The sequence below is a fragment of the Schistocerca gregaria genome, chromosome 2 (genome assembly GCF_023897955.1).
Source record: "Schistocerca gregaria isolate iqSchGreg1 chromosome 2, iqSchGreg1.2, whole genome shotgun sequence".
Lineage (NCBI taxonomy): Eukaryota > Metazoa > Arthropoda > Insecta > Orthoptera > Acrididae > Schistocerca > Schistocerca gregaria.
This window is the reverse complement of record NC_064921.1, coordinates 424,629,465-424,644,624: the sequence shown is the minus strand read 5'-3', so window position 1 is coordinate 424,644,624 and position 15,160 is coordinate 424,629,465. Positions and strand designations below refer to the sequence as shown.

The 15,160-nt window shown below is 42.8% G+C and overlaps 1 protein-coding gene across 4 annotated transcripts in view; it reads left to right on the top strand.

Annotated features, from left to right (window-relative positions):
- The first annotated feature begins 505 nt into the window (after nt 1-505).
- The window catches only part of LOC126323926 (uncharacterized), a 127,591-nt gene continuing 112,936 nt past the window's right edge, over nt 506-15,160 (top strand). For 2 of the 4 annotated variants that reach the window (XM_049994867.1, XM_049994847.1), the window contains exon 1: nt 506-565. In XM_049994867.1, coding sequence (XP_049850824.1) covers nt 530-565 — 36 coding nt within the window. In that variant the 5' untranslated portion in view covers nt 506-529. The other 2 variants (XM_049994866.1, XM_049994864.1) reach the window with 2 other exon arrangements.

The following is a 15,160-nucleotide window of genomic DNA, read 5'->3' as shown; positions in this document are numbered from 1 at the left end:
AGAAGGGATCGGTTGGTAGGATATGTTCTGAGGCATCAAGGGATCACAAATTTAGCATTGGAGGGCAGCGTGGAGGGTAAAAATCGTAGACGGAGACCAAGAGTTGAATATTCTAAGCAAATTCAGAAGATGTAGGCTGCAGTATGTACTGGCAGATGAAGAGGCTTGCACAGGATAGAGTAGCATGGAGAGCTGCATCAAACCAGTCTCAGGACTGAAGACCACAACAACAACAACAACAATAAGAATATACACCATTTTGAATCACAACGCTATTTGTGTTAGCGTTATTCAGTATGGCATCACCGGCAGCGCGGCTAACCGTAACTAAGCTACAGTTTAGCCACCAGTGGTGGTCGTCATCCCTGTGGGCTGTCGCCAGCTGCTGCTGAGCCACTGTGGTGCTTGGCAAGTGTTTCATTGACGGAGCGTTGTGAGGTGTCAGCTGGGAGGGGCTCGGGGCAGGGTCCAGAGGTCGCGCCGCCCAGATAAGTGCGGCCAGTGAGTCGCCTTCAGTGTAGACTGCGCCATGGCGACCGCCGTCGCAGAAGAACTCCAGCTGCAGGTGCGTGTCTACTACCGCCCCAGGGCACCGTTCTGGGACCTACGCTAAGGCGGCAGCAGATTGTACTGCGGGCTGGACAAAAGGAACCTGGTGATAAGGCTAGAGCAGCAAGTGGAGCGTCCAATCGGGCAAAGTTTTCCAGATAAGCACAAGTATGAAATAAACCGGTTTGGGCTGCGGACGTGAAACGACAGCCAATCAGTGACGAGCGCGTGGGAGTCTGTCCGGTAAGCGAACTGTAGGGTGTGCCTTGCACAGCGTTACAGCTTATTATCTTAAAAGGTTGGTGACATTACGGTACTCCGTTAGCGCAGCTGACTGAACGTCATGGAAAATTCGTGTTTAACCTAACCAGGGAATGACAGGGGCTTGCCTAGCTTTGCCTTTTCAGATGAAACCATTATCTTCGGCTAATTTAATTAGAAACTGCGCTCTTTAGCATAACTGGTATTACCTGGGGCAAGTTAGTTCAGTGGACATTCTTCCGCGCCGTACCTCCACAACGACACAATTATGGAAAAATTTGCTCTATTCGACGCCCCCTACCGTGCTCTGAACTTATCATCAGGTTTTTTTGTTCAGCCTGTGTAGTAAGGATCCTTTGTAGTTTCGTTCAGTCAGATTACATGGTCCACTACATTAGCAGCATATAGCTGTAAACCAATCGACTGTGTTTCCTGAGGAAGAAAAAGATAGTTAATTGCTACTAAAAGAACGTACCAGCTAAATAAGCATCAAGTTTTATAGGAAACTAGAACGGCCTTCCCTCCTAAGTCGTGGATTACTAAACCGTTGTAAAATTTACGACTGCATTTAGTGCCAACTGCCGGTTCCCCGCGCTCTGGTATTTTCAGTATAGAGAGTAAAACAGGGCATTTTGTACTTATTCTGTATGTGACGAACCACTGGAGACTTTATAACAGCAATTAATTCAATATATAAACTGTAAATCACGATTTCCTTTCAATAAAGTATGGAGTAGTAAAATTTACGATGGCTTAGTAAGAGTGGAACATTTTCTCCCCTTCGCTGTTCTAGGGTTAAAGATTATTATTGGATTATGAATCGATTCAATTTTTGTCACGACATATTCCAGAAATATACTTAGTTAAAATTTACCAAAAATACGGGCTTTTGAGAACCCTGATGTACATAGTTACATATTTAATTAAAGTACGTCAGTTTTATAGTAATATTACTCGTTGTAAATAACCCACTCGAGTCAAACGCTAAATGGCAATCCGAGATGTATTTACAGAATATTTATTTGTTGATACTCAGAGGACAGAAGAGGTGGCGATAGTGTTGCTTTTAGCATCTATTTTGAATTACTGTTTGTCTGTTTACAAAAAGAGCTAAAACTGCGAAAGTTTAAGCGGTCGCACAATACCATAAACCCAACTTCTCTCAGATTGAAAAAGTGCCCATCAACATTACTCCTAATGCCAACTATAGCGATATCTTCGTCATTCGCGCCCAACAGACTCACCAGAACTGTCGCTGACCGTCTACCGTTTATCACTCCAGTTCGTCCATTTCTTATGGGACAATGTGATCGTGAGTGAAGCAACTTCGAAAACCGACTTTCAGCAGTTTCTACAATCTATAACGCCGAGATTGGTTAAAAGTGGTGTTAAAGCACCTTGTCGCGTTGGCTAATGCGCACATCATCGAAAGGTGCGTACTTTGAGAAAACGTACCACTGAATTACTTTTATCTGAATGTTGACTTCTACATCTACATCTACATCTATAGTCTGCAAACCACCGTGAGGTGCATATCAGAGGGTACGGCCCGTTGTACCAGCTATTAGGGTTTCTTCCAATTCCATTCACGTATGGAGCGCGGGAAGAACCATTGTTTGAAGGCGACTGCTCGTGCAGTAATTGTTCTGACGTTATCCTCACGTTCCCTATGTGAGCGATGCGTAAGGGGTTCTAGTATATTCCTAGAGTTATCATTTAAAGCCTGTTCTTGAAACTTTGTTGATAGACTTTCTGAGGATAGTTTACGTCTGTCTTCAAGAGTCTTCCAGTGCTGCCCTTCTGCTTATGCGTTCAAGTAACTTCCAAATAATGCTGATTCGCCGACGGTCGACAATCAGCTTAGCCCCCCCCCCCCCCCCCGCCTACTCTGGCCTTCTCCTCTTCCAGTAATCGTCACGCCTTGCCGTGACCCACTGTAGTGCGTAATCACAACTGACGATGACTTAATCTCTGAGGAGCGGATTTAGCACGCGTTCCTTGTCGAATGTGTAAATGGTATTCTACCAGTAACGTTTTACGTTCAAACTAGGCTTACCAAAATGTGAACGTCGTTACACATTTTTAGCTAGTGTAGGGCTTCGGCCGCATAGCGGAAACGCTTTTTTTATTCACCTCCGTTGGGCACCTTTTCTTTGCGAAGAATGAGTTTTGTGTATAAGTATGACTGTTTAGTGCAGATGATTATAATGAACGCGTATGAAGGGGTGTTGGAGGGAGTGTCGTAATAGTTGTTCTTATTGTTCATGATAACGGTGATGATGATGATAATGATGATGATGGTAATGATGATGCTGATGGAAGAGGTGACAGAAGGCGATACTCCATGACGGAACACAGTCTATTCCTCTCGAATAATATGAAGAGAGCTCTCGAGGTTATAATTCCCATCCGACGGGCTGATTCGTTCAACAGCTCCGTAGGCCCCCATTCAATGATACACTGCGGATAGGTTTCGATTTTAATACCGTTGCTAGCCTTTTTTCCTTTGTACTTTCTTTATACTATTTCCTCACTTTCGATTCTGCATATCACAGTACACATCTACTTCCGCACAATACTGTGCACTCCGAGAAATTTCTTTCTCAAATATTTTTGTCACTAGTAGACTTCATTTCTCTTCGTCCACTACATCACCCTTAAATTTGCTGCTAAGTTTATCGCTAATCTCATTTCTACTGCCCCTTCATTAATTTACTCATAACTTTCAGATGAACAAATCACTGAATTTATGAATCTAATCACAGTCGTAGTCAAAAACAACTACTTTGAATTTAATGAACAACTGTATCAGCAATCCGACGGTCTTGCTGTGGGAAATCCGTTAGCTGGTAATCTTGATGAAATTTTCATTAATTTTCTAGAAGAAAAGTTTAACTGTTTCTCAGCTACAGCGCTGGGCATTCACTCCTAATTCAGATATGTCGATGATATTTAAGTCATCTTCAAAGGACCTGTTGATGGCATTGACCGCAATTTCAATCTCTTTAATGAACTTCACGAGAAAATATCCCTCACCAGTGAACTCGAAAACGAGGCCCGTCAATTGAACTTTCTTGACTTGATGCTAACAGTAGAAGAAAATAAAATCTCATTTAAAGTTTTTCGTAAAGAAACATATACCGATCAGATCGTACCTGGGTCTTCCATGCACCCACAATCTCATAAAAACGCATTCTTTCACTCTGCTATAAACAGAGCTTGTTCTATTCCACTCTCGAAAGAAAAATTCGAGGAAGAAATTAATTTGATCAAAACGATAGCAGTTAATAACAAATACGAACCTGCCGTAGTGGACGTCTTCCTTAAAAAGAAAACTGTTAAAAAAGTTATTACACTCGGCACCTCTATCATTGCGCCCAACCTAAAGAAGAAGTGTTTTTCTATTTCTTTCTTGGGGCCCATCTCCTATCAGAATCAACGCGCCTTTCTCCAACCAATAATAGTTTGAAAAAAATAAATAAATTCATAATTAAAAATCGACCTGTTCCCCTTTGAAAAACTCTGGTATCTATACATTTTTAGCCGGCCGCAGAGGCCGTGCGGTTCTAGGCGCTACAGTCTGGAGCCGAGCGACCGCTCCGGTCGCAGGTTCGAATCCTGCCTCGGGCATGGATGTGTGTGATGTCCTTAGGTTAGTTAGGTTTAATTAGTTCTAAGTTCTAGGCGACTGATGATCTCAGAAGTTAAGTCGCATAGTGCTCAGAGCCATTTTTTTTCTATACATTTTTTTGGGACACTTGCTCTTCTTACTACAAAGGACAAACAGGACGTGCCTTAACAGTCAGATACAAAGAACATCTTTTAAGAAAAAATGGCACTAGCACCCAAAATTCGTCTCTCGCCGACCACCTTCCGATTGCAGGTCACGCGCCTGAAGTTGTTCACGATAACAGCGTTTTACACACCGAGAAGAGAGGACTTAGGTTAGATGTTCTCGAAAATTGAGAAATTTTTAAACTTCTTTATCGAAATGACGGCATCATTCTTTATGAGCAGCTACAATTACGTAATAAAAGCTTCTTCAGTGGTATAAAGCCGTCACTTGATGTTTGATTTCGGGTTCCCTCGTGCAGTTACCGAAATATTTTTTCTATCTTAGTCGTCTCATAATTTTTTACGGCTTATATTAACTACGTCACATACTATTCCAATTTACTGCTCGCTGAGCTATTCAGCTCCCTTTATATTTCTATAATGGCGTTTTCAACGTTTAAACTGTACTTGTAAACTCTTTTGTAGACAAAATGTTACCTTGTCTGCTGCTGTCAGATAAAATATTGCCTTTTACTTTATGTACTAAATAAAGTTCATCATAATATTCGTCTACATTTTGAATGTTAAATAGCCTATTTGTGTTTGCGGCTACTAGATAGCACTTTTGGTGTAATGTCCACGAGCCCGCAGTTGCTAACGCGGGCGCCTCAGTCTGATGTTACCGCAGTGCTCGACACGTGTGAGCAGCCTCTAGTGGCTTGCTTTCTAGGTTTCCTATTTCAAAAATTTTGTGACTAAAGCTTTATCGCTTTTTACTCAGTTTCATACGAGACATGTAAGAACTGCTTCATTTTTGTATTCCTAGTCAGTACTTAAAATAATTTTTTCCTATAATTTTGTAATTACTTTATAGACCAGTTTTAGTGTTTTACTTCTGATGAAGGCACTCACAGTAGTGAGGAAACCTACGTCAAAAGACTTCTTTTATGCGACCGAGACGTGTCATTGCTTTAATTTTACTTTGTAAACGGTCGCTAACTATGTTCAAAACTTTATTCATAACCGATATTCTGTGCTCAGTAGATCGTTAATCGTTTCGAACAGATACTGCAAATCCAGCTTTCATAGATGATAGCTACGTCACAAGCTAAAGTTGTCACTGATATTCTTTAATCCTGAATTTCAATCCCATTTGTGGAGCTCTCTGTTTTTCCCTTCATTACTTCTTGGATAAAAGGGTTAAATACTTCTCTCTTCGTGTTCCATTCTTATTGTTCACTCTTGGTTCTAGTACATACTGAATATCACCCATGCTTTCCTATATTTCGATTTTATGACGTCATAAATATCATCACTTCCGTAGTAGCGTAAACACTGCGACGAATGTCTCTGCTTGTCCTCTGCGTCGGGGTCGCTTCCACGTACCGCCTCCATGACGATGGAGGCAACCATCGAAAGCTCGAGATTTTTACCCTGAACTGACGTGGCATACATGTTAACAAGAAGTTAACAAGTTTCAGAAAGTTCACATTTTCATCAAAGACGGGAATCGTCATGGTAGCGTAGAAAACTCTGGCTGTTTGGAGGTGTCACTAAATGATGATCCATAAGTAAGCGAATGACTAGATTGACCATAATCGGTAGGCAGCTTGTTATTCCCTTGCCTGAGGACGACGACAGTCTCGTGCCTCGGTACACTCTGTTCCGTCAACATGGGCTCAGATAGCGTGGAGAATAAAGTTCAAACGAGTCACCGCACTGCCGCTTTCCGACAACGCCTCCAGCCTCCACCGTTGCCCTTTCAACAAATGTAATTTTTTTTATCTGTCTTGTCTCGACGGTGCGTTTCGGGTCTGTTGTTTTTTGGCTTCAGTCTACTGACTGGTATGATGGGGCCCGCCACAAATTCCTCTCCTGTGCCAACCTCTTCATCTCAGAGTAGCACCTGCAACCTACGTCCTCAATTATTTGCTGGATGTATTCCAATCTCTGTCTTCCTCAAGAGTTTTTGCCCTCTACAGCTCCCTATAGTACCATGGCAGTCATTCCCTGATGTCTTAACAGATGTCTTATCAACCTGTCCCATCTCCCTCTCAGTGTTTTCCAGTATTCCTTTCGTCTCCGATTCTGTGCAGAACCTCTTCATTCCTTATCAGTCCACCTAATTTCCAACATTCGTCTGTAGCACCACACCTCAAACGTTTCGATTCCCTTCTGTTCTGGTTTTCCCACAGTCCATGTTTCACATCTACATCTACGTGGATACTCTGCAAATCACATTTTTAAGTGCCTGGCAGAGGATCCATCGAACCACCTTCCCAATAATTCTCTATTATTCCAATTTCGTACAGAGCGCGGTAAAAACGAACACCTATGTCTTTCGGCGCGATTTTCCCTTATTTTATTATGGTGATAGTTTCTCCCTATGTAGGTCGGCGTCAACAAAATATTTTCGTATTCGAAGGAGAAAGTTGGTGATTGAAATTTCGCGAGAAGATTCTGCCGCAACGAAAAATGATGCCCATGATGTCATTTCAGTGACACTCTCTCCCCTATTTCGCGATAATACAAAACGTGCTGCTCTTCTTTAAACTTTGTCGATGTGCTCCGTCTATCCTACCTGGTAAGAGCAGTATTCTAAAAGAGGATGGACAAGCGTAGTGCAGGCAGTCTCTTTAGTAGATCTGTTACATTTGCATATGTCCTGTCAATAAAACGGAGTCTTTGGTTAGCCTCCCCCATAACATTCATATAATCCTCTGCTCCAAACGTACATTTTCAGAAATTAATCCTAAAAAACCGGGCCTGTCTTTGATATTAGTGGACTTCTCTTGGCCAGGAATGCCCTTTTTGCCAGTGCTAGTCTGCTTTTGACGTCCTCCTTGCTCCGTCCGTCATTGGCTATTTTTCTGTAGCAGAATTCCTTAACTTCATGACCAGCTTCTCGCTGTGATTTCTGCTACTTCTCATTACTTTCGTCGTTCTTCGATTTACTCTCAGCCCATATTCTGTACGCATTAGACTGTTCATTCCGTTCAGCAGATCCCGTGATTCTTCTTCACTTTCACTCAGGATAGCAATGTCATCACCTTGAATTTTAATTCTACTCTTGAATCTTTCCTTTACTTCCATCATTGCTTCTTCGATGTACAGATTGAAAATTAGAGGCGAGGGACTACATCTGTCTTACACCCTTTCTCGCCGGCCGGAGTGGCCGAGAGGTTCTAGGCGCTTCAGTCTGGAACCGCGCGACCGCTATGGCCGCAGGTTCAAATCCTGCCTCGGGCATGGATGTGTGTGACGTCCTTAGGTTAGTTAGGTTTAAGCAGTTCTAAGTTCTAGGGGACTGATGACCTCAGATGTTAAGTCCCACAGTGCTCAGAGCCATTTTTTACACCCTTTCTAATCCGAGAACTTCATTCTTGGTCGTCCTCTCTTACTATCCCCTCTTGGCTCTTGTACATATTGTACATTACCCGTCTCTTCTTATAGTTTATTTCTATTTTTCTCAGAATTTCGAACATCTTGCACCATTTTACATTGTCGGACGCTTCTTCCAGGACGATAAATCCTATGAACGTGTCTTTATTTTTCTTTAGTCTTGCTTCCATTATCAACCGCAGCGTCATAACTGATCCTCTCGTACCTTTGCCTCTTCTAAATCCAAACTGACCGTCATTTAACATATCCTCAATTTACTTTTCCATTCTTCTGTATATTATTCTTGTAAGTAACTTGGATGCATGAGCTGTTAAGCTGATTGTGCGATTATTCACATACTTGTCAGCACTTGCAGTCTTCGGAACTATGTGGATGATATTTTTCCGAAAGTCAGATGGTATGTCGCCTGATCATACATTCTACACACCATCGTTTTGTGCCACTCCCACCAATGATCTTAAGATTTCTGATGCAATGTTATCTATCCCTTCTGCCTTATTTGCTCTTAAGTCCTCCAAAGCTCTTTTAAATGCTGATTCTAATACTGGATCCCCTGTCTCTTCTAAATCGACTGCTCTTTCTTTTTCTATTACATTAGACATATCTTTCCCTTCATAGAGGCCTCTCCCTCTGCATTTAACAGTGGAATTCCCGTTGCACTCTTAATGTTACCACCCCTGCTTTTAATTTCACCAAAGGCTGTTTTGTGTTCCTATATGCTGATTCAGTCCCTCCGGCAATCATTTCTTTTTTAATTTCTTCACATTTTTCATGCAGCCATTTCGTGTTCGCTTCACTGCACTTCCTATTTACTTCATTCCTCAGGAGTTTTATATAGGTATTCCTGAATGTCTCTGAGCATTTTTGTACGTCCTTCTTCCATCGATCAACTGAAGTATTTCTTCAGTTACCCACGGTTTCTTCGTAGTTACCTTCTTTATCATTCGTTTTCCTTTCCAACTTCTGTGATTGCTCTTTTTAGAGATGGCGATTCCTCTTCAACCGCCTACTGAGATGTTACTCATTGCCGTGTCTGTAGCCTTAGAGAAATTCAAGCGTAACTCGTCCTTCCTTAGTACTTCCAAAACCCACTTCTTTGCGTATTGATCTTTCCTGAGTAATCTCTTAATCTTCAGCCTGCTCTTCATCACTACTACACTGTGATCTGAGTCTATATATGCTCCTTTGTACGCTTTACAATCCAGTTTCTGATTTTGGGATCTCTACCCGTATCAGCCGGCCTTTTCCAAGTATACCTCCTCCTCTTGTGATTCTCAAAAGGAATATTCCCTATTACTTGCTGAAACTTATTACACAACTCAATTGATCTTTCTGCTCTCTCATTCCTTGCTCAAGCCCATATTTCCTTGTATTTTTATTTTTTATGCTTCCTCCTCTGCAACTGTATTGCAGTCCCCCACGACTATTAGATTTTGATCTCACTTTACATACTGTATTACCCTTTCAATATCCTTATATACTTTCTCTACCTCTTCTACTTTAGCTTGTGACGTCGGCATGTGTACCTGAATTATTGTTGTCGGTGCTAGTTTGCTGTCGATTCTGATAAGAACAACCCTATTACTGAACTGTTCACAGTAACATATTCTCTACCTCACCTTCCTATTCATAACGAATCCCACTCCCGATATACCATTTTCTGCTACTGTTGATATTAGCTAAACTCATCTGACCAGAAATCTTTGTCTTCTTTCCGTTTCACTTCACTGACCCCTACTATATCTAGATTAAGGCTTTGTATTTCCCTTTTCAGATTTTATACCTTTTTCCGTTTCACTTCACTGACCCCTACTATATCTAGATTGAGCCTTTGCATTTCCCTTTTCAGGTTTTATAGCTTCCCTACCACGTTAAAACTTCTCACATTCCACTTTCCGACGCGTAGAAAGTTATCCCTTCGTTGATTATCCAGTCTTTTTCTCATGCTCACCTCCCCATTGGTACTCCCCTTCTGGAGATTCGAATGGGGGACTATTCCGGAATCTTTTGCCAATGGAGAGATCATCATGGCACTTTTTCAATTACAGGCCACATGTCCTGTGGATACGCGTTATGTGTCTTTAATGCAGTGGTTTCCATTGCCGTCTGCATCCTCATGCCGTTGGTCAGTACTGATTATTCCGCCTTCAGAGGCAGCTTCCTACCCAAAGGACAAGAGACTCTGCTCCTGCGCCCTCATTGACAAGGCCGTTGGCAAAATGAGGGTGACTTCTTATGCCGCAAATCTTCGGTCGCCAATGTTGATCATTAATCAAAATTTAAGGCGTGGCGGGTTTCGAACCCGGTACTGATGTCGTTTTTAATGCTGATCAAAGACTCTACCCTTTTTTATCTCATTTTTCCCCACATTGTTCGTTAAATTTTTTCAGGGAGGACATCTGATGACACCCGTTTAGGTTCTTCGTTGATCCGTTCACTTAGTTTTTTATTACAGAGGGTAGATAACACTCTGACCGAACACGCTGAGCTACGGTGCCGGCTGTCCCCTAGACCATGGTTTCGTGTGAGTGTGTAATAGCCGCATTTACAAACGGTCCCCTGCTGAAAGCCAAGGGGCCCTAGATTCTGAGCCGGCCGCGGTGGTCTCGCGGTTCTAGGCGCGTAGTCCGGAACCGTGGGACTGCTACGGTCGCAGGTTCGAATCCTGCCTCGGGCATGGATGTGTGTGATGTCCTTAGGTTAGTTAGGTTTAAGTAGTTCTAAGTTCTAGGGGACTAATGACCACAGCAGTTGAGTCCCATAGTGCTCAGAGCCATTTGAACCATTTTGAACCTAGATTCTGACACTGAAGAGGTGTCAGAGCATCAAGCTGAAAAAACTGATTGACGCCTCACATATGTGTGATCGAATTCTGGGGAAAATCTTCATTTTTGTCTCAATCGCACGACCCTTGAATACATGTAAAATTGATGTCTCACGAAAAGAGCTATGTCTGTGTACTACGATGGCATAAGTTCTGATAATGTTCGTAGGAGATGTGTTGTGGGAACCAATGTGACACAGCGACAAATAAGAGGCGAGAATAACAGTTTATCATTTTCAACAGTTGATTCTGCTTTGAGTATGTGTTTAAACACACAGGCAGAAAACAGAGAATAAAAATAAATTTTATCCCAGAAACCTGGCAAAGAAAGCAATTTTTTGAAATATGTGTTTACTGGTCAAAAACAAAATATTTGACATAAAAAACCTGCTTCAGTTGACATTGACCGCCTTCGCGTAATATTGAGAAGCACCAGTATGCTTCAGTTATTACCGGTTATTATGTGTGGAATATTTTATAACTGACCCATTAATAACTGCTTTGAAAATACTATGTCAATCACGCTTTTTAATTCCACGAAGACGAAAATGTTATTTTTCCATAAAGATGATGGAGCTTGATAGTGCCATAGTAGTACACTCCCAAAGGTAAAGGATACTGTACTGAGATGAGAATCAAATTACGGGAAACCGAAGCTTCAGGAGGCAGTATCAGATCTTTAATGGACAGCGAGTGCGATGCATGTTTTGTGAAACACAAACGTTATAGGAACTTGCAGACATGTATTTGCACATGGCGCAGCTATATTCGTGTCCAGAAAGCCGAACGAATGTGCAGAGAAAAGTGTTGAGGTTTTCGTGTCCACTTGGGGTATACCCTGTTGGCTTCCGTCTCAGGTTTTTCGGACGACGTTTGTTTAACGATTTCTCTGACGTTTCGTCACCACGAGTGGCTGGCATTGTCAAAGCTTCACCCTCCATTGCTGGTGGTGAACTGGAGTCGAGCTTACTGTCGTAGACTCCGTGTAAGTACCTGCCGCGTCAAAGTCAGAGAGCTTTTCCCTGGTCATTACCGCTGTGGTTCTCCCTTTGCTACACCTGCAACGGCCGTTGGCGGCGCGGGATTCTTTGATTCGTTTACCCAGACGTTTTCTTGTTTGTTGTTAAAACTATTGTCATCTTCGTGAATGTCTGTGGCTTCGCTGACAAACGGGGTTGGTAGCAGGGAGAACCTGCGTGTCGGAGAATTTTGATATGTGGTCGGTATCACAGAGCATGCTCCGCCACGCTCGACTTCTCCATCTGTCTCAACCTGCAATACTGTTTACGTTCGATGAGCTGGGGGTTAATGGACCGTCCAGTCACTCCGTTATATGACTTTCTCGCAGGTAAACGGCACGCTTTATTCTCAACATCATGAGTGGATCCCACGTGTCCTCAGCCGATCTGAGACATTCTTTGATTTTCTTGGTCAGTTCCTAAAAACGCCGGGTTTGCACAACATGTAAACCTTAACTGCGAGAAATTTATCGCTTTGAATATAAACTTATGACAAACCGAACAATAGGGAATTACCAAAGTCCACAACTCCGATCTACATTAACGAACTTCTGTCATAGTATTTTGTCTAAAACTGAGATTTTGAGACCGTCGCTGTGTACAAAACACAAGTTGATTCTTGCAAAAAACTTTCAAGAACGCTATTTATTTACAAATATTGCTCCTTTACCCGTTTGGAACCGACGGATTCATCTTCATTTGTTGTTGTTTACGTCAGTTGTTGGCTGCTTTTTCTCCCTGGCAAAAGTTCCTTGGTATGGTGGTGTCCTATAGGGAAAAGAAGATGCAAGAAAAGGCCTATTTACCTTTATCTGTACCTAATAACGAATGGCAACAATGAAAACAAATCTCTAAGGTAGAACCGTTTTTGATTTAGGTTACTTACGTCAGAATTCAGTGTTGCACTATTGACTGCTTGTGTTCGCGACATACTAGAAAATGTATGGGAGGTCGTATACAACGAAGACGATAGAGAAATTGTTTCGTACTGTCTTATCTACGATATCGCCATCTTTGTATACAATCTTCCACGTGGCAAAAACTATTCAGCGTGTGTGCTCTACACTGTCTGCATATTTATACGTCAAAAAGTCTGCATATTTATACGTCAAAAAAGTGCTTTATATATTTTTTTACTATATAGTGAACATAATGAAGCGTGAATTTCGCCGTAGGCAACCTAGACCAAGCCGGCCGGGGTGGCCTAGCGGTTCTAGGCGCTACAGTCTGGAACCGCGCGACCGCTCGGGCATGGATGTGTGTGACTTCCTTAGGTTAGTTAGGTTTAAGTAGTTCTAAGTTCTAGGGGACTGATGACCTCAAAAAAAATGGTTCAAATGGCTCTGAGCACTATGGGACTTAACATCTGTGGTCATCAGTCCCCTAGAACTTAGAACTACTTAAACCTAACTAACCTAAGGACATCACACACATCCATGCCCGAGGCAGGATTCGAACCTGCGACCGTAGCTGATGACCTCAGCTGTTAAGTCCCATAGTGCTCAGAGCCATTTGAACCGTTTGAACCTAGACCAAGTACAGTTCTACCCCGGATATATATTTCCATTGTTTTCATTCGTTATTAGGTATAATGACAATTAAATAGGCCATTTCTCATATCGTGTCACAACAAACTTCCAGGGGTTGTAGAGGGAATCTTGAGGGACAACCTGTGGGCAGGAACCCATGCTGGGAAACTTCATCCAACGGAGCTACAGAGCGTCGATATTATAGGAGCTAACAGCTTTCGCTAGGCCACCACTGCAGCAAGAAACATGAGCCTTTACGCTGACGAGTCACAAACGACGAACGGAACTTGTCGAAGCTGAAGTTAGGTGGCGTCGACCTCGCCCACACCTGTCACAGTAACACTGCCTGCAGTCCGTCATCGTGCTAACTCAAGTTTGCTGCCGAAGGGGTTGCCTATTGGCAGGCGATGGCTACTGTAACTCAGTCGCTCTTTAGCGCGGTTTGTGGACTTGGGTTCGTATCCTTAATTTGTTCTTTAGGGTAGTATGTACAACCACTTGAAGTTTGTAGGTATCCTTTTGTTATATCCTGCGTTACATCAACTAACAGCACGACATTTGTTGCCACCCCTTGTGAATGGAGCACATAGCCTCGTGTCTGTTTGAGAAATTCTGTGACAGCTGTCAGGGACTGTACTACTTTTCGTCTGCCACAGGATGTGTTTCCAAGACAATGGTGCACCATCCCACCTTGATATCGGTTAAGGTCAAGAATGATCCACAAGGCAGTAACAGTCAATATACTTAGTCCAGCGTTGGCTCAACGTTGAAGCACTGCAACAGCTGAGGACATGATTACCTTCAGGTAGTGTGGTGGTGAGGCTGTGCCTTGATTAACAGGTAATTGTGTTTGCTACTCGCTGGAGTTGTGGCATTTATGGCATTGCGTCACGTTTCATTGAGCAAAAACCATAAATTCCTCAGACTGCCATGGACAAGTGACCTGGATCGCTGGAGTGCTGGGTTGTAAAATATAGTGCTTTCTGGCCATTTATACTTAAATCTGTCCTACAGTGATGGTTGTTTACGTTTTAAGGGTCCAACAAACTAGTTTCGGAATGTAGAAAGCAGCAGCTGGGGCGTGCAACACGACAAAAGATACCACGTGTTTGCGCGAATCACACTGATGGACCACAGATCCCTCGTAATTTGAGACGGTATGTCTGGTGGCTAGCTGCTATTTGTGTAGCTATTAGATGTTCCAGTGTAGCTTTCTTCCGTTTTGCTATGACAACAAGCAGTAAGGACTTAGCGTTGTAATTTGTGGAGCTACTTAAAAGGCTCGAACAACATTGAAAAGTGGAGTCAAAACAGCAGTTGCCACTTTCTTAAGAAGGGATACGAATACACTGCCTGACAAAAAAGTTATGCACCCAGATGGACAGATGTTAGTGTACCTTCGTACACTGTCAAATATCGCTGTGTGCTATCCATTTATTTTCTGCGGCTGTTCTCAATTATCTAGTGAACTGGAGCAGAATGTATGAGAAATCTGCCCTGGGCTCACCACGATGGGTAGTTTGCCCCCATAAGTCTCACTTGTCGGCAGACAGACTCTTTCTGAATCTCATTAGCTCAAGCGGGGCCGACTCTGAGAATAACAGGTAGTTTGTGGAACCCGGGCAACGACCCAGGCCGTGTCTGCTGAAAGCCGGGATGGAGCCGGCACCCCATGAGGGCAGTTTTTACCCCGGAAAATAACTGAGAGCGTCATTTCAACTTTTCTGCACAGCCTCAAAAGACAGACGCCTTGGCACCATTTCGACAGCAGGGGAGAATCAGTTGTGTATGTTCTAAACATT